Source organism: Ictidomys tridecemlineatus, chromosome 1 (assembly GCF_052094955.1).
Source record: "Ictidomys tridecemlineatus isolate mIctTri1 chromosome 1, mIctTri1.hap1, whole genome shotgun sequence".
Classification (NCBI taxonomy): Eukaryota; Metazoa; Chordata; class Mammalia; order Rodentia; family Sciuridae; genus Ictidomys; species Ictidomys tridecemlineatus.
Genome location: NC_135477.1, coordinates 257,980,528 through 257,999,274, shown reverse-complemented (window position 1 = coordinate 257,999,274; position 18,747 = coordinate 257,980,528). Strand labels below are relative to the sequence as shown.

General features: G+C 44.4%; 1 protein-coding gene across 10 annotated transcripts in view; it reads left to right on the top strand.

Annotated features, from left to right (window-relative positions):
- Positions 1 to 18,747, top strand: part of Srd5a1 (steroid 5 alpha-reductase 1) — a 79,241-nt gene that overhangs the window by 16,666 nt on the left and 43,828 nt on the right. For 8 of the 10 annotated variants that reach the window (XM_078018490.1, XM_078018491.1, XM_078018495.1 and 5 more), the window contains exons 2-4: positions 6,479 to 6,645; positions 9,075 to 9,176; positions 17,086 to 17,236. In XM_078018490.1, coding sequence (XP_077874616.1) covers positions 6,479 to 6,645; positions 9,075 to 9,176; positions 17,086 to 17,236 — 420 coding nt within the window. Of the gene's footprint in view, positions 1 to 5,641; positions 6,295 to 6,478; positions 6,646 to 9,074; positions 9,177 to 17,085; positions 17,237 to 18,747 lie in introns of those variants that run through there. The other 2 variants (XM_078018492.1, XM_078018496.1) reach the window with 2 other exon arrangements.

Genomic DNA, 18,747 nt, shown 5'->3' with positions numbered 1-18,747 from the left:
CTCAACAAAACCCCTAAAGCTCAAGAAATAAAACCAAGAATCAATACGTGAGATGCCATCAAATTCCAAGCTTCTGCACAGCAAAAAAAACAAAGCAAAACAAAACAAACAAACAAAAAAACACACAAGAGAATGAAGAGAGAGACTATAAAACAGAAGATAATCTTAGCCAGCTACTCCTCTGACAGGGGATTAATATCCAAAATATACAAAGCACTCAAAAAGCTTAGCACCAAAAGTAAGTAAATAAACAACCCAACCAATAAATGGGCAAAAGAACTAAACAGACATCTCTCAGCGGGGTAAAAGGTACACTCATACATCGTTGGTGGATTGTAAATTAGTGTAAGCACTCTGGAAAGCAGTGTAGAAATTTCTCAAAAACCTAGGAGTGGAGCCACTGTATGACCCAGCTATCCTATTCCTTGGTATTTATCCAGAAGAACTAAACCTCATACTGTAGCAATACAGCTGCATCAGGGTTTATAGGAGACAATTCATAACGGTAAAGTTATGGAACTATCCCAGGTGCTTGTCAGTAGAAGAATGGTTTAAGAAAGTGTAGTTTACATAACACAATGAAGTTTGACTCCGTCATAAAGAAGAATGAAATTATGTCACTTATGTAAATGGATGAAACTGGAGAGCATCATGCTAAGTGAAATAAGCCAAGCTCAGAAAATAAAGGGACACGTTTTCTCTCATGTGCTGAAGATATAAGAAAATAAGGAGGAAGGCGGGGATGGGTATCATTAAAACTATAGGGGAGATCAGTGCAGTAGGACAGAGGAAGGGGGAGGACCGGGAAGGGAAGGAAATGGGGAATGAATCTAGCAAAATCATGCTCTGTGCATATATAAGTATAGCCCAGGAGATTCCACCTTTGTGTGTATGTAAAAAGCATCAATCAAAAATAGGTGATGAGAGGAAGAGCAGTGGACAGAGCAGGCGAATCAGGGAGGGAGAAGGGGAGAAGTGGGGAATGGGGACTGAAGTGGACTGCATCAGATCACACCCATGCACAAATGACTCTGCCGAGATGAACCCACCACTGTGTTTAACTACTACTGTGTTTAAATCTACTCTAGCCTACATTAATGCCCAATCTCTAGATATTTGGTATTCCTAAACTGAAGGTTGTAACCTTTCGAGTGGGGTGTGGTGCCACTGACGTTATTTCCAAAGTCCAAGCATTTGGTGAATGAGTGCCTTGTTTGTCTCTGTAAGAGATCTGGGACATTACTATTCCAGTTTGTGGGAAAAATACTTCAAGAGATAATTTCTTGGTTCACAATGTGACTTCACAAGGCATGAAACTTGCCTCCCAGATTAGAAAACCCCAAAAATCTCACTGTAAGTTTTGAAGGAATAGCTGTTCCACACGCATGCTTGCATCTCAGCCCTCAGGAGGAAAGCTCTCCCGTGGCCCCTTCCCCTCTGAGCAGAGGAGCACAGACATTGCTGACCAGTGGTCGGGTCTGGAGGAGGCAGCCACCCTGCCGTGGAGGAGAAGCTCAGAGCTCCCCATCCTGTGGGGACACCTGTGGTCCTCAAGGAGCGCATAGCGAACACGTAGGGTACTCGGATGGTTTCCTAATCCACTTTTCTTCCTCAGCATTCATAGGGTACTTTTACTTTCCTGAGATTTGGAAACTTCCCAGATGAACTGAGCCTTTGTTTATTGCTTTTGCCTGATTATCTCAGCTTTGTCAATCAACAGTGGCAGCTCTTCATTCAGGAGATGTAACTTCCCTGTCTCACTATGGAGTCTCTTCTGAACCCATTAGTTATCTCAGATAGGTGCCAGTATTGCGTGTGAATGAGCTCCAGTTGAGAGCCACACTCACTATACAAAACTTATAAAATTCAGAAGAATCCAAGGAAGAAGAAAAAATCCCTCATAATTCCATGACTTAGAGAAAACAAGGTATATCTTTTCCCCATCTCTTTTATTGTTCTTCATGAGTTTTTATCACCTTTTTTAAGCAGAAATGGTACCCACAGAAATACACTCAAATCATGTAACCTACTTTTGACATTTGACATATTAAGTGTGTTTCTAACTTAATAGGAATATTTAATAAAAATGACTTCTGGTGACCGCTTAATGTGACAGAGCACTGCCCGCTCTGTTCTATCTTGGTCCTTGTGACAGGGTAGAAGGGACACCTAGAAGGTGGTGTGTGCCCCCAGCCCTGCCGCTGCCCAGCGTGCAGTCTCCATTGGCACGTTACTGTGTTTTAGTCAGCTGTCTCGCTGCTGTGACCAAAAGGTCTGATGAACAATTTTAGGAGGAAAAGTTCATTTTACAGCTCATGGTTTCAGAGGTCTCAGTTCATAGACAGGTAGCTCCATTCCTTAGGCCTCAAGTGAGGCAGAACATTATGGCAGAGGAGTGGCAACAGAGAGCTGGGGGCACACACCAGGATATAAGATCAGGAAGCAAGGAAAGAGCTCTGCTCAGCAAGGACAAAATACAGAGCACAAAGGCAGGCCCCCCAGGGACCCACCGCCCACCCCCGGCCACACACCACCTGCCTACATTTACAACCCAGTTACCCCTGTCAGGGGACTAATGCTCTGATTAGGCTAATATTCTCATAACCCAGTTATTTCACCTCTGAACTTTCTTGCCTTTTTTCATACATGAGCTTATGGGGGACACCAGTATTTAAATAATAGCATTCCACCCCTGGCCTCACAAAGCTTATTTCCATTTTCAATGGCAAAATACATTTAGTCCATTTCCAAGAGTCCCAGTAATCTTACAGTTTTAGCATTGCCTAAAAGTCAAAGTCCAAAGTCTCCTCTGAGACTCAAGGCATACTCTCAGCATGAGCCCCTGTAAAAATCAGATATGTCCAGTAGGTAAAGGCACAGAGTAAACATTTCCATTCCACATGGGAGAAATAGGAACACAGAAAGCAGGGATGGGAGGAGAGCAAGACTGACATGGAGCTGGGTGAGCAAGTCCTGTAGCTCTGTGTCCAGCATCTAGGGCACGTGGCATCCTGATGTCCTTTCCAAAGGGTTCATGTAGCTCTGCCCCTGTGGCTTTGCTGGTTGCAGCCCATGTGGCCTTATTTCTGTTCAATTTCTGCAGATGGCCTTGACAGACATTCCCCAACACTGCCATGTCTTAATCTTGGTGTCTCTAGTGCTCCTTGGCTTCCTCCTCACATCTCCATGCGTTGCCCTCTGGGGGCATCCCTCAGGGCCTCCACCACTGCAGCACTTTGCCTGGCCTCCTAGGCCTTCCTTTGAAATCTCCACAGCAGCCTCCACGACGCCCTAACTCCAGCATCCTGCATTCCTGCAGAAACAGCACCCCATCATCCACCACCAGGATACCAGGGTTGATGCCAGGGTCCACCCCCACCTGGAGCAGTAGCCAGCTTCCAGGGACTGTGGCTGCAGCAGTCTCTGAGTGCCTGGGTGACTGGTGAATCAAGTTACTAGGCTGCCCTTTGAAGCAGGGTGTCCTGTGAGTCTAGTCTCAAAAGGCTTTGTCGTTTACACCCTTGCTCCTGAAATGGGTGTGTTCTTCCAGTTTTTGAGATGCCCTCAAACCATCCTTCTTTTTGTCTCTGGGCAGTCTTTAGAGTTTCTTAGTGGCTTTGATGTCATTAACAACCAGGATTCCTTAGCCCCAGTTTTGCTCCGTTTCCTGGCAGAACTCCAAGTTTTTCAGATCTATCTGCTTTGCTTTCCTCTCCAGATTATCACAGTGAACTTGGCTAAAAGCCATCACTCCCTGAATACTATGCTGCCTAGAAATTTCTTCTGCCCTTTAAAAAGTCCCTTCCCTAGGGGCTGGGGTTGTGGCTCAGCGGTAGAGCGCTCCTAGCACATGCAAGGCCCTGGGTTCCATCCTCACCACATAAAAATAAATAAATAAAATAAAGGTGTTGTATCCAACTATAACTAAAAAATAAAATATTAAAATAAAAAAGTCCATGGCCTAAATTCAGCCTCATAGAAAGTCTTGGATACAGGCAAAATGTAGACAATTTCTTAGCCAGAATGTAACATGAATGGTCTCTAGTCCAATTTCTAAAGTCCTCCTTCTCCTGAAACCTTAAGAGCCCCATGATCACTGTCCACAGTCCTGTTGGCATTCTGGTCTTCCGATCACCCCCCAGAATTGCCCATTAATCTCTGCTTACAACAATCTAAAGCTTTTTCAGCTTCCATCTCTAAATGTCTCAAAATTCCTCCCACAAATTCAAATAAGCTCCCAAAACTTCTAAGCCACATGGTCAGGTTAGTTACAGTAATGATCCCACTTCTCAGTACCAGTTTCTGCTTTAGTCTGCTTTTTGCTCCTATGACCAAAATACCTGACAAGAACCACTAGAGGAGGAGAAGTTTATGTGGCAGCTCAAGTTTCAGAGATCTTAATCCATAGACGGCCCACTCTGCTCCTTGGCCCCGGGTGAGGCAGAACATTATGGCAGAAAAGTGGGGTGGAAGAAAGCAGCTCAGACAGTGCACCCGGAGGTGGAGAGAGAGAGCTCTGCTCAACAGGAACAAAATATAACCAGGGACCCACCTCCTCCAGGCACCTGCTTGCCCTCTGTTCCACCCAGTTAATCCTAGGGGGGCGTAGCGCCCTGATGAGGTTAAGACTCTCGTAACCCAGTCAGCTGGAGTGGTGCCTCTGAGCCTTGTATCCTGATCTGTGAAACAGTGATGATGGTAACAGTTTTGAAGTGTGAAAAACAGCACTTAGTGTAAGATCAGAAACCATTAGGAAAATGTATCAGGAACTTAGAAGCACGTTTATGTTGTGCCTATGCTGTCAAACTCAGCCTGCAAGAGACAGATAGCAGGGTGTCCTGGCCACTGAAGCATCAAAGAACTCTGGCTTCTTTCTTAAAGCGCTTGGCTCAGTGCTTTACACCCGTCTACAAACCTGTGGATGCAGAGGTTTGCAGATTCCATGGAGTGAAATTTGAGTCTTGTTTCTTTATGTGGAAAGGAGAGAAACTAGAAATGTTGTAACATAACAGAAAAGTGTCACAGTTTATCTTACACGTAATCTGATTACTTGGAAAATAGAATTTCTTTGTAGCTCCCTGGGAACTGAGTTTTTTTATATTTTTGCCTAATTATCAGAACAGAAAATAGACTTATGACATATTGCCTGGATAAAGTACGTGTTAGTCCAAGTACTTCATAGTTTCCCTTAAAGATAGTTTCCCTCTTATAGGATTTCCATCTTCTTGGTCAATCCTTCTTTTCTCAAAGAACAGTAATAGCCATTTCCCACAGTTCCATGGGCAAGGGTGGCTGAGTGTGAAGACATTTTTAGTGATGAGATTTAAAATGCATGTTAGTACCCAACATGCACAAGGCCCTGGGTTCATTGCCCGCAACTGCAATAGAAATGTGCACATGCAGTTTCTATGTGTTGTGTGTACATGTGTATACATGTGTACATGTAACTTACAGTACTAATGAAAAGTACTGTAAGGAAGAGGAGTGTGAAGATAGAGAGAGGCTTGGGTCTCACCTTCCCAAGGTGCAGCCAGCATTTGCCACTTGTTCAGATTTCAGCCTGAATTTGGAGCCATACTGGAAGATATTGACCAAAAGTTTGCGGTTTACAATTCCCATGTCCTGGAGGGACAATCCAAGTGTATTCCTTCTGGGTCAGTTTTGTTCATCTTTGTCTTTCAGGGATTTTGACAGTTGCATCAGGTTGTCAGAGTTAGTGCCACAAGTTGCTATCTGCTTTTCAGGACTGTAAGATTATAGTGACGTGCTCTCTTTGGATATATGACACATTGACATTTAAGAGAAAACGCAAACACAGTATACATTTTGCATCCTCTTTTCTTGGTGGGTTTCTAATTCCTGATCCTTTTGTGCCCCTTCTTAACCCTCTAGTAGGGTGCCTATAGGCCAGTGGGCTGTAACGGGAGAGTGACATTTTTGAATCGGCCAGATTAGCACTTGAACTCAACCTCTCACTAGCCTGGTGACCTGGAACAGATTACTTCACACTGAGTCTTCCTTTTATCTGCTCAAACATGGTGACAGGTCCTCCTGCCAGGTAGCTGGGAAGCCTTGCAGCGCTCCGTGCTTGGTGGAGGGAGCCCTGGTAATGGATGACATGGCAGTGTGGCCCAGATCCTGTTGCCCAGTAGAACTGCCCATGGTTTTACGATAGTGGAAAACTTAAGAGCCTCCTGAGGCCTCCCTGTCTCTAATTCAGTGTGTCTGTTCCACATGCTGCATGCACGACAAGAGTCCCGAGCTCGTGCACCGTGGTGAACACCGCCAAAGCAGGTCAGTTCTCTCAGTGGACTTCTCAGTTACCATGATGTACTCCATGCCTTTGGCACAGAGTGCAAGTGTGACTAAGGATGACGTTAACCAAGAAAAACCAAGATAAGATGAAAATCCCAAGCCATTTAAACAGAATTGCAGAATGTATTTTTATTTCTTTTTAAACTTGTTTTTGTTTCCTTAGCACCTTGATTTTCCCATACCTGATTCGAGGAGGAAAACCCACACTGCTGTATTCATGGGCGATGGCGTTTGTTTTCTGTACCTATAATGGCTACTTGCAAAGCAGATACTTGAGCCAATATGCAGTGTATGCGGATGACTGGGTCACTCAGCCTCGTTTTCTAACAGGTGAGCATCCAGGAGATCAGCTCTACCTCCCTTTCCACCAGTGAACCCCCAAGGGAGAGGGTAGCAGGGAGTCCAGAGCAGCCAGAGGGCAAGTCAGGCTATCCCAGAGCCACTCGAGGGTAGGAAGGGACGCGTACACGGGACACCTGCCCCCGCAGGCACTGAAGCACAGGTGTTCCACAGAATGAGGACCCATAGGGAGCAGGAAGCTGGTGGTGAGTAACAGACAGGACTGGGAGACCTGGGGGCTGGCTGACTGTGTAACCCAACCCAGCCCTCGACTTCCCACTGTTTCTCCTGTCACATGAGATGCAGTCGGACTGGGTTACCTTCCAACAGTGCAGGTAGACTTTTATGAGTATTCTAGCTTAAGCCAACTTTTGGGTTGGGAAGTTTTGAATTTTTAAAATGTATACCAACTAATGTGAATTAATATGCATTTTAGAATTTTTCAATTTCTAATTTTAGCTTTATAAATTCTGAGCCAAAGTGAAAAAGAAAGCATTAGCAATCAAAAATCTTTGCAAGAGCAGGGGAAATGCTTCGTCTCAGGGTCTTGTATAGAAGGGAGCTTTTCTAGCGCTTATGGAGCATGTCCTGGAGCATTTAGACGTGGTAACAGGCCAGGTGCCATCACCCCTTCACTCAGCCCATCAGATTTTCAGACTACCTTGTGGCACTTCACCTGATGACATTTTGATTTCTCTCTGTGTGTGAATTTATAATAATATAAAAACTAACGCTCACATAATTCCTTGCTGCCAACAAAGCACCTTCACATTTCTCAGTCTTATTTTTTCAAAGAATTAAAATTTATTCCAAAGGCAGTGCCCTCATTGTCCTGAGAATTGCACAAGGAGAAGGCCATGTCCTCCTCCAGAAGGTGAAGTTTGGATGAGAAGCTACAGGATCCTCTACTCCCAGGGATAGGGGCCTCCATGGAAGGCTGGACTTCACCACATGGTCCTATGGCACTTTGAACTTCTGACCTAACTGCTTCTCGATTACCTATTTTCTCCTGCACCAACAGTCAGAAGAAAAGAACAGGCTTTTGAGATCTGTGGGGAATACACTCGGTGCCTCCCCACCTTCCTCCAAGGCAGACACGGCCAGAGGTCAGCGCTGGCCCAGGCCTCTGTCTAGTAAAGGCCGAGCAGTGACTTCAACCACCCACCCTGCAGTGGCCTGAGAATGGGCAGGAAAGAATGAAAGGAAGGGGAATTTCTTTTCTTAACAGAAAAACAGGTTTTTAAATACTTAGTTAAGACTCTTGTAGGAATCATTTTTATGATGAATTATTTGGGTACTTTGGACCAACAACAAAAGCAGAAGAATCCTCCTGACCTGAGAATTTAAGGATCATTTAAAGTAGCTCTGCACACAGATCAGGTCACCTGAAGGCACCTTTGAGGCTGGTCTACAAACTGAGACACTGATCAGTTTGTAGACCAGTTTCTCTACCACTAAACAGAAGAATTTGAAAATGAAAAAAAATGTGTCAGTGGGGGACAAACTAGGTTATCTTCTTTGGTATGTATATTTTCACAAAATTATTTTTTGTAAGGAGCCTCACATGAAATTACATGGATAATTAGTTATACTTGATAGTTACAATTAAGGGCTAGTAAATAATAATCAAATTCTAACAAGTTTTCTAGAACAGTAGAAGTGGTTAACCTGAAGAATTTGTCACCTAAGTGCAATCGTAAATTCTCGGAAGAACAGTGTCATATACTTAGAGATGGGATAGCACTGCACAGGGATGTGTGTGCCATTGTAGACCACGTGCACATTCAGGGAGGTTAAGGCAGGGGGAAGACTTCAGGGCAAAATGAGGAGGATTGAGAAGATATTTTGAAACAGTGGTCTTTGAGGACAGGGATCAATAACAAGGGTGGCATCAGTCCACGCTTAAGCAGATGTTTGGGGCCAGACGACCTTGCTGAAGTACTTTTTGTGTAAGGTGGGTGGCCACGGTGTGAGGCTGTGGTTGAGTCTGGTCGTTCTTGTTCATCAGGCACACATGCGTGAGGCTCCCTCCTCCATGACCTCCTGACAACTTACTACTCACTTTTGTTAGGACTTGACAAAAGTGACTCCATCCTGACTCCACAACTTTCTCAGATTTCATACAAAGAATTAAGTGTTGGATTCACATAAGCAGTAGTCATCTTTCAGTTTAAGCAACAGAGAAATAAAGTAATCGTGGAACTGAGACAACAGGATTCTTCTAGACCCTTGTCATCGGTGTTGGAGAGCAGATCCCTCACAGCACAGTGGGCGGCAGCCCTGCGGAGCTCACTACCAGCACCGCGGTGCCTCATGCTAACAGTGGCCCTCGGAAGGGCTGCTGAGCTCTGTCACGTGGCCTGGGGTTCTTAAGTCTTGCAGTTCATTCGTGGTAAGGATCTTGTGGTTTTTCTCTGTAGGTTTTGCCTTGTGGTTATTGGGCATGCTGATCAACATCCACTCAGATCACATCCTGAGGAACCTCAGAAAACCCGGGGAGACTGGATACCGGATTCCCAGGGGTGAGTGCTGAGGGAGACGCTGTTTGGAAGTCACACTACGTGATGCCCGGCCGTTTGGTTTCTCTGCTCTGGTAAATCGGGCACAGGGCGTGTGAGCTGAAAGTGGCCCAGTGCATGTCACTCTTCTGACTGTTTCATTAGAATAGTGGAAGAGGTGTCTCTGGCCAAGGGTATGGTTACTAAGTACAAAGAAACATCTGTGTTTGGAGACAGGGTGAGGAAGAACTTAGAGCTCACAGGAGCATCTGATGCTTCTGTGTCCAGCAATATGAAGAAATAGATTCCTTGTCAGACACTCTCCCTGAAAATGACTTAGAATTTTGTGTGACCTTTTTTTTAAAAAAAAAAAAATCTTTTAAAATGCATCAATGTAATATTAGAAAAAAAGAAAGTAATCAAGAGAGGACAAAGCCTAAGTGGATGCCAGAATCTACATAGCAGCCCACAGAATGTGTGAGAGCAGCCAGTCACGGTGAGGCACACCTATGATTTCAATGAGTCAGGAGGCTGAGATGGGAGGATCACAAGTTCAAAGCCAGCCTCAGCAACTTAGCCAGGCCCTAAGCACTTAGTGACATTCTATATAAAAGTAAAAAACAGAAAGGGCTGGGGAATGTAGCTCAGTGATAAAGTGCCCCTGGGTTGGGTCTTCAGTACCAAAAATGAAAAAAACAACATGTAGAAACTCTGAGAACGCGTGGCCAACAGGCAGCCTTCCTTCTAGTCCAGGTCCCCAGCCCTACAGTGGTCTGAGAGCCTTAAGCCTTTAATTAAGGTCCGTTTTGTCCTAGGGGAGTGGTGCACTCACACATGTGGCCATCAAAAGCCTCTGACCCCCAGGGGACCTGCTTTCAACTCAGGCTCCAAAAGCAAACTCACCACCTTCCCCAGATCCAGGGGCAGACGCACTCAGAGGCTGCAGCACCACACGGGGAAGAGCCTGGAAGGCCTGAAGGACTCACACCTTAGAATTAATGTGTGCAGATTATAAAGCGAGGGCTTCAGATGTTTTAGGAAGGCGGGAAGCACTAATGAGTAAAGGAGTAAACCACTGTAAAAAGGCTGAGCAGGTGCAAAGAAACCAGGAGAGTTCTAAAAGGAAAAGGGAAAAACGTAGGTAAACATGCGTTAAACTGTGACAGCCTGGAGTCGGCAGGACCAACCTCCAGAAACTGCAGTCCTGCTACAGAGGAGGCAGAGAAGAGAAGAGCTCTCAGGTCCCTGGCTGGCTGCTGACGGCCTGTGCAGCCTGGCAGAGAGAAGACTTCCTGTCTTAGGTGCTGGGCTTGGGAGCAGAGAGCACCCGCATGTGGCTCTCTGAGGAGCCCTTCCCTGGAGGCGGCAGAGCCCGCTGGCCAGTGCCTTCCCTTCTCCCCTTGCACCCCACGAGCTGAACCCTTGATCCCAAGTTCAGAAGTGGTGCACATACTCAGGAGGAGGTGCTCTGTGTCAGACTGAGATGGGACATGCCACAAGCCCCTGAGTCAGAATGAGAAGATGCTGGAAATGCCAGAAGCCGTGCAGGTGGCCGACTTGAGAAACCTGGTGTCAGAGAGAGGTCATCCCCAGAGAAGGCAGGATCCCAGGGGAGGGTCCTGACCAGCCAGGCTGGTTGTAGAGAGGTCCAGAGGTGCCCTGGTTCAGAGAAGCCCCGAACTTGCCCACGTACAGCTGCAGAGGTGCCACAAAAACTTCTCTGGCCCCTCCATCTGTCTCCTGCTCCAGTGGCCAATTCGTGTTCTAATCAGACACATTCAGACCTGGAGAACAGGAAAGCTAAAATCACACCACTTTTGCAAACATTCTATAGTGAAAACACAGTTTCCAACATGATTACAAAATGTGAATGAAGCACTTGCAGGGGTGATGCCCGTTGATCAGAGAGCAAAGCTCATGACCTCTGCGCCTCAGTCCCCACAGCCCAGCCTCCCTCCTGCATTGAGGAATAAGCCCTCCTCCTTGGGCTGCCTCTATCCCTGGCCCACACTTTCTGGGCATCCACCGCAGCTCTGAGCACAGACGAGGCAGAGATGCAGAGACTGGGCTGCTGCTGACAGCAGGAGGTGCTGCAGGTCAGCAGGGAGAGCAAGTGGAAACCCGTAAAACCTACAGAAGATATCACTTTAAGATGCTTGATTTCTAATCCTTAAATTAAGAGGCATGTGAAGAAAAGCAGAACAGCAAAAAAATAACAAAAACAAAACCCAGAGACCACAGGAAGGACTTAGAAGATAGAAGTGAAGAAACAGGATGAAATGGGAGCTGTGTTCCGCGATGGCTGCAGAGGGTGGGAAGAGGGACCTGTCCTGTGCTTACTAGAGGATGGACAAGCTGAAGCGTTGGGAGGAACACGTATGTTTAAAACTAACTGAAGAAAACTGTATGAAGGAAACAAGTACACCTCTGAAAGAGCCACAGTGTGGCAGGCAAGTCTTGTGCCAGGGAAAGCCAGGGAAAGCCAGGGAGCAGGGGACAGAACCCCTGGGCTCTGGGAGCTCCTAGAATGAGGGCTTTGTAACTGATCACCTCTTTGCTCACGGAAATTCAGGAGGCGTCTCCATGTGACACAGTGGCAGTCTCTGACAGGCTGGTGTGCCACCTACAACTGCTCTCAGAAACACTCTCCAGACCTATTAATGGTAGTGTCATTGGCCAAGGCCAAAGGAGGGAGGGTACAGGGTGGACAGGTGAGTGGTTAAGAGCAAGTGCATAGCACAGGTAGGATGCCCAAATGTCCCATCGTCAGAACACACAGGCTACACTAGGGCGGAGGACAAGTGTTGTGGGGTAGGCATGACAGCTGCAGTGTGCTGTCTTTAAGCCGTCTGTGTGTGCCTTAAGGGCACACTTTTAGCAGATTGGCATCTATGGGTTTTTGGTTTTTGTTTTTGTTTTTTGTTTTTGTTTTTTTTTTTTGGTACCAGGGATTGAACCCAAGGGGACATTCAACCACTGAGCCACATCTCCAGCCATTTTTTATATTTTTCTAGAGACAACTCTTGCTGAGTTGCTTTGGGCCTCACTAAATTGCTGAGGCTGGCTTTGAACTCACCATCCTCCTGCCTCAGACTTCCAAACTGCTGGGATTACATGTGCTACTATGCCCAGCTATGGGGTTTTTTAAAATTTTTTAAATTTTTTTTTAAATTTTTTGCCATTGTGAATTGTGCTGCTATAAACATGGGTATGCATGTATCACTGTAGTATGATGACTTTAATTCTATAGGATAAATACTGAGGAGTGGAATGTCTGGGTCATAAGGTGATTCAATTCCTAGTCTTTTGACAAAACTTCATACTGTTTTCCATGGTGGTTTTACTGATTTACAATCTCACCAATAGTGTAAAAGTGATACTTTTTCTCCACATCCTCTCCAGCATTTATTATTGTTTGTATTTTTGTTGGCTGTCCTTCTAACTGGAGTGAGATGAAAATCTCAGTGTGGTTTAAATTTTTTTTTGTAGTTACAGATGGACAGAATGCTTTTATTTTATTTGTATAAGATGCTAAGAATTGAATGCAGTGCCTTGCACATGCTAACCATTCTGCCACTGGACTATATAGTACCAGCCCCTCAGCATAGTTGTTTTTTAATATATAGATTTTTAATTGTTGATAGACCTTTATCTTATTTATTTATATGCAGTGCTGAGAATCAAACCAAGTGCCTTGCACATGCCAGGCAAGTGTACTACCGCTGAGCCCCAGCCCCAGCACCCCCTTCAGCATAGTTCTGATTTGCATTTCCTTATTGCTAAAGATGTTGAACTTTTTTTGTATACTTGTTGGCCATTTTATTTTTTCTTTTAAGAAGTATTTTTTAGTTCATTTGTCCATTTATTAATTGTGTCTTTTTTTCTGATTTTTTTTATTGGTTGTTCAAAACATTACAAAGCTCATGACATATCATCTTTCATACATTTGACTCAAGTGGGTTGTGAACTCCCATTTTTACCCCAAATACAAATTGCAGAATCACATCGGTTACACACTCACATTTTTACATAATGGCATATTAGTGACTGTTGTATTCTGCTACCTTTCCTATCCCCTACTATCCCCCCTCCCCTCCCCTCCCATCTTCCCTCTCTACCTCATCTCTCTACCTCATCTACCAATTCTCTCCCTTGTTTCCCCGCCCCTTTCCCCTCACAACCTCTTATATGTAATTTTGTGTAACATTGAGGGTCTCCTACCTTTTCCATACGATTTCCCTTCTTTCCCCCAACTCGTCTCTGTTTAATGTTAATCTTTTCCTCATGCTCTTCCTCCCTGTTCTGTTCTTAGTTGCTCTCTTTATATCAAAGAAGACATCTGGCATTTGTTTTTAAGGATTGGCTAGCTTCGCTTAGCATAATCTGCTCTAATGCCATCCATTTCCCTGCAAATTCCATGATTTTGTCATTTTTTAGTGCACAGTAATACTCCATTGTGTATAAATGCCACATTTTTTTATCCATTCATCTATTGAAGGGCATCTAGGTTGGTTCCACAGTCTAGCTATTGTGAATTGTGCTGCTATGATCATTGATGTGGCAGTATCCCTCTTTTAAGATCATAATATGCTCTTTTAAGATCCTCAGGGAATAGTCCGAGAAGGGTGATAGCTGGGTCAAATGGTGGATCCATTCCCAGCTTTCCCAGGAATCTCCATACTGCTTTCTAAATTGGCCTCACCAATTTGCAGTCCCACCAGCAATGTACAAGAGTACCCTTTTCCCCATATCCTCGCCAGCACTTATTGTTGTTTGACTTCATAGTGGCTGCCAATCTTACTGGAGTGAGATGGTATCTTAGGGTGGTTTTGATTTGCATTTCTCTGACTGCTAGAGATGGTGAGCATTTTTTCATGTACTTGTTGATTGATTGTATGTCCTCCTCTGAGAAGTGTCTGTTCAGGTCCTTGGCCCATTTGTTGATTGGGTTATTTGTTATCTTATTGTTTAATTTTTTGAGATCTTTGTATATTCTGGATATTAGGGCTCTATCTGAAGTGTAAGGGGTAAAAATTTGTTCCCAGGATGTAGGCTCTCTATTTACCTCTCTTATTGTTTCTCTTGCTGAGAAAAAAACTTTTTAGTTTTAAGTAAGTCCCATTTGTTTATTCTTGTTATTAACTCTTGGGCTATGGGCGTCATATTAAGGAATTTGGAGTCCGACCCCACAATATGTAGATCGGAGCCAACTTTTTCTTCTATCAGGTGCAGAGTCTCTGATTTGATATCAAGGTGTTTGATCCATTTTGAGTTAACTTTTGTGCACAGCGAGAGAAAGGGGTTCAGCTTCATTTTGTTGCATATGGATTTCCAGTTTTCCCAGCACCATTTGTTGAAGAAGCTATCCTTCCTCCATTGCATGCTTTTAGCCCCTTTATCAAATATAAGATAGTTGTAATTTTGTGGATTGGTCTCTGTGTCCTCTATTCTGTACCATTGGTCTACCTGCCTGTTTTGGTACCAGTACCATGCTGTTTTTGTTACTATTGCTCTGTAGTACAGTTTGAAATCTGGTATCCCTATACCTCCAGATTCACACTTCCTGCTTAGAATTGCTTTTGCTATTCTGGGTCTTTTATTCTTCCATATGAATTTCATGATTGCTTTATCTGTTTCTACAAGAAATGCCATTGGGATTTTGATTGGCATTGCATTAAACCTGTAGAGAACTTTGGGTAATATCGCCATTTTGATGATGTTAGTTCTGCCTATCCATGAACAGGGTACATTTTTCCATCTTCTAAGATCTTCTTCTGTCTCTCTCTTTAGTGTTCTGTAGTTTTCATTGTATAAATCTTTCACCTCTTTTGCTAGGTTGATTCCCAAGTATCTTATTGTTTTGGAGGATATTGTGAATGGAGTGGTTTTCCTCATTTCCGTTTCAGAAGTTTTGTCGCTGATATACAGAAATGCTTTTGATTTATGCGTGTTGATTTTATATCCTGCCACTTTGCTGAATTCATTTATTAACTCTAGCAGTTTCTTTGTAGACCCTTTTGGGTCTGTTAGATATATTATCATATCATCCGCAAATAGTGATAATTTAAGTTCTTCTTTTCCTATTTTTATGCCTTTAATTTCTTTTGTCTACCTAATTGCTCTGGCTAGTATTTCAAGAACTAAATTGAATAGAAGTGGTGAGAGAGGACATCCCTGTCTTGTTCCAGATTTTAGAGGGAATACCTTCAGTTTTTCTCCATTTAGGATGATGCTAGCCTGAGGCTTAGCATAGATAGCTTTTACAATGTTGAGGTAAGTTCCTGTTATCCCTAGTTTTTCTAGTGTTTTGAACATAAAGGGATGCTGTACTTTGTCGAATGCTTTTTCTGCATCTATCCAGATGATCATATGGTTCTTATCTTTAAGTCTATTGATGTGGTGAATAACATTTATTGATTTCCGTATATTGAACCAGCCTTGCATCCCAGGGATGAATCCTACTTGATCATGGTGCACGATCTTTTTGATATGTTTTTGTTCAAGCTTACAAATAAGTAAAGAGCACATGTTACCAACTTATGCCCTCACTGCCTTCCTCGAGTAAGAATTGTCCAAGCATTTTTCTGTCTCAGCTCAGCAAGACCCATTCCTCTTTCGAAGGAATGGACTGTCCCTGGCTAGGCCCTGACATTCAGTCATTTCGAGCCCAGAGATGACGGCTCCACACAGCACTGGAGTTTCTGTGTGATCAGATTTTTCAGTTTTTTTTCACATTTTTATTGGTGCTTATAGTTGTACCTTCATGGGCTTTGACATTACATATTCGTACATGCACACAGTAGAACCATATAATTTGGGCAATATCACTCCCCAGCACCTCTCCCTCCCTCCCTCCCTCCCACCCCTTAGCCCCTTTCCTCTACTGATTTTCCCTTGATTTTCATGACATCTGCACCCATCTTTCTTTTCCTTTCCCCTCTGTAGCTTCCACAGATGAGAGAAAGCATACGACCCTTGGCCTTCTGAGTTTGACTTATTTTGCTTAACATGATGGTCTCTAGTTCCATCCATTTTCCTGCAAATGCCCTAATTTCAGTTTTCTTCACAGCCTGGGAGACAGTGGTGAGCAAGAGTCGGGAGCAGGTCAGCCAGGCCTCTCTGTGAAATCTTTGAGCAGTTCTGTGCACTTGAAATTGTCACCAGCCACAGCCACACCCACCTCCTCCACCCCAGCAGCCCCACTGGGCCTGCTGCCCTCCTCCCTCACATCCTGGAGTGGAGAGCAGCCATTGCTCTGCAGCCTCGGGGCCTTTGCTCAATTGCTCCTGTCCCCAGTGAATCCTGGCCCAGCCCTCACTGCAGCCTGGGGTGGACCTTCACCTTCTGGGAGCCTGTTCCCTGCCAGTCTCTGTGACTGCCCTCCCATCTACACTCCAGGGCCCCTGGCCCTGTCTGTGCTGCAGGTTCTCCTGTTTGTCACACTGGGGTTTGTGGTCGTGAAGGGGGAGGGGCTGCTGAGCACCCACAGCAGGACCACTGTGACGGAGACCATGTGTTTGTGAAGATTGGATAAGTGAAGGAGCAAAAACTCCCCGAAGGGGAACGTTTCCTCACTGTCAGTCAAGAGTTCTAGAGACATCTTCCTTGATACGCTGGGTCGCTGTGTCCCCGTGCTGCCCGGGTATGGTCAGCCTGACGCTGAGCTGGTCAGTTGGTGTGTGGCCGTCTCCCACTGTAAGTGTGGATCCGTAGCTGGGCGTTGAGGCAGGTGTGCAGTGCACCGTGGAAGCTGCGGTGTGAAGCACTGGAGTGTAATGTGGAGTGTGTTTTGTTGCTTCATGTTCTTTAAAAGTTGTATTTTTCCACAGTTGAACTTGTATTCTCTGAATCAGTATTCACCAGTGTCTCTGAAGTCAGCGTTTGAGTGGTATTATGTTGTGGTAAATGCACTATTTTGGTCTGTTTTGTCTAGGAGGCTTATTTGAATATGTAAGTGGAGCCAACTACTTTGGGGAAACCGTGGAGTGGTGTGGCTTCGCGCTGGCCAGCTGGTCCCTCCAAGGCGGGGCGTTTGCTCTCTTCACCTTCTGTATCTTACTGGCCAGAGCAAATAATCATCACCAGTAAGTCTGAAAACACTTATACCATCTTTCATTTGTTCTTTGATCTTAGTGTAAAAATTTAAGGTTGGAGTCCCAGTGTGTGCCTTGCTTTAGCTAACCACGGATAAAACCACGCACAACCACAGGAACCATGCCTGCTGTGTGGCTCAGCATGAGGAACAGTTCCTCATCAGCGCAGCTGTTTTCTCTACTACATTCATAGCTTCTTTGAGCTTGTGGTGCTGGAATCCATGGTCAAGTTCAATGCTAAACAGGTGATTCAGAGATCTAAGGTGGAAACACAGATTAAAATCAAGAATGTGGGCAGACAACAACATGTTTACAAAAGACTCATCTAGTCCCACAGCCTGTGTTCATCAGTGGAAGGCTTGGTCCAGTGTTACTAAATACACCTAGCAAAGTCTTAGAAAATGAGCAAAACAGAGCCGGTTCCAGGTCACATCAGTGACAGGGAGCAGCTAGCCTGGTGCCCATTCTGCGGCTCTAGGGTGCCCAGGGCCAGGGACCTCCCAGGGCCCCGCTTGTGGCCGTCATCACCTCCAGGGGAACAGGCTGTTCTTCACATTCGCAATATTTGGTATGAAAAAGCAAATAAAGGTTTGTTTCTTACAATAAAAACTAATGAAATAACACTGACACTTTTTAAGATTGGATCAGGGGAAGATTGAACAAGAGCTTGCCATGTCTGTCATAAGGAAGTTTTTTCAGAGGAAGATGGAGCAGGAGAATCTTTCTCCATATTTGAATATGAAGCCAATAGAAATGGAAAATAAATAATCCCACTCCCCAGATGAAAACTTCTTTTAATGAAAACCCAAAGGTGTTCTTTTTAGAGTCCTATGTTGCAAAAGGACTCTTTGTCATTCATTTGCTGTTTAAATTCCTATCAGTGTGAAATCATTTTTAAAATCCTAAAAATTTAATCAGTTTTTTATGTTCAGAAATGTTGGGCTCATTAGCTAAGGACAAAATAAAAGCTATCCTTTTAAAAACAATCCAATAAGCTCAACTAATTAAACCATCAAATTGATTTCAAAAGAAAGCACTCCATGGAGCTATTTCTTGTACTATATTTATTGTAATGTTCTGGAAACAATATTGGATGACAGTGAAATTTTAACTATGACAACTGGTATTTAAATTCATAAATATTGTGTTGACAGTCAATTTGTAGGTCAGGAACACTGGATCAGCTGTGGTGGGTTGCTGACAAATACTCTCACTTTAGGGTGAAACTTAAAGGAATTCTAAGGAAGTGGTTATCTCTTTCCCCAGCCTGGAGCAGCTATGCTTAGCAGAGGGCTGTGCAGATGGCCACCATCTGCAGCTTTCTGTGACATGGTGGGCTTGGTACAGGCAGGTCATTTTGCTTGAACTTGAGGCCAGCCACGAATAACCCTACTGAAGTTAAAAAAAAATGCTAATCTATGTGTTATATTTAATGTCACTTTAAAAAACTAATTCAGTACATCTTTGAGACTCTATGGATGATGGGGTGATGCTTTAGAAAA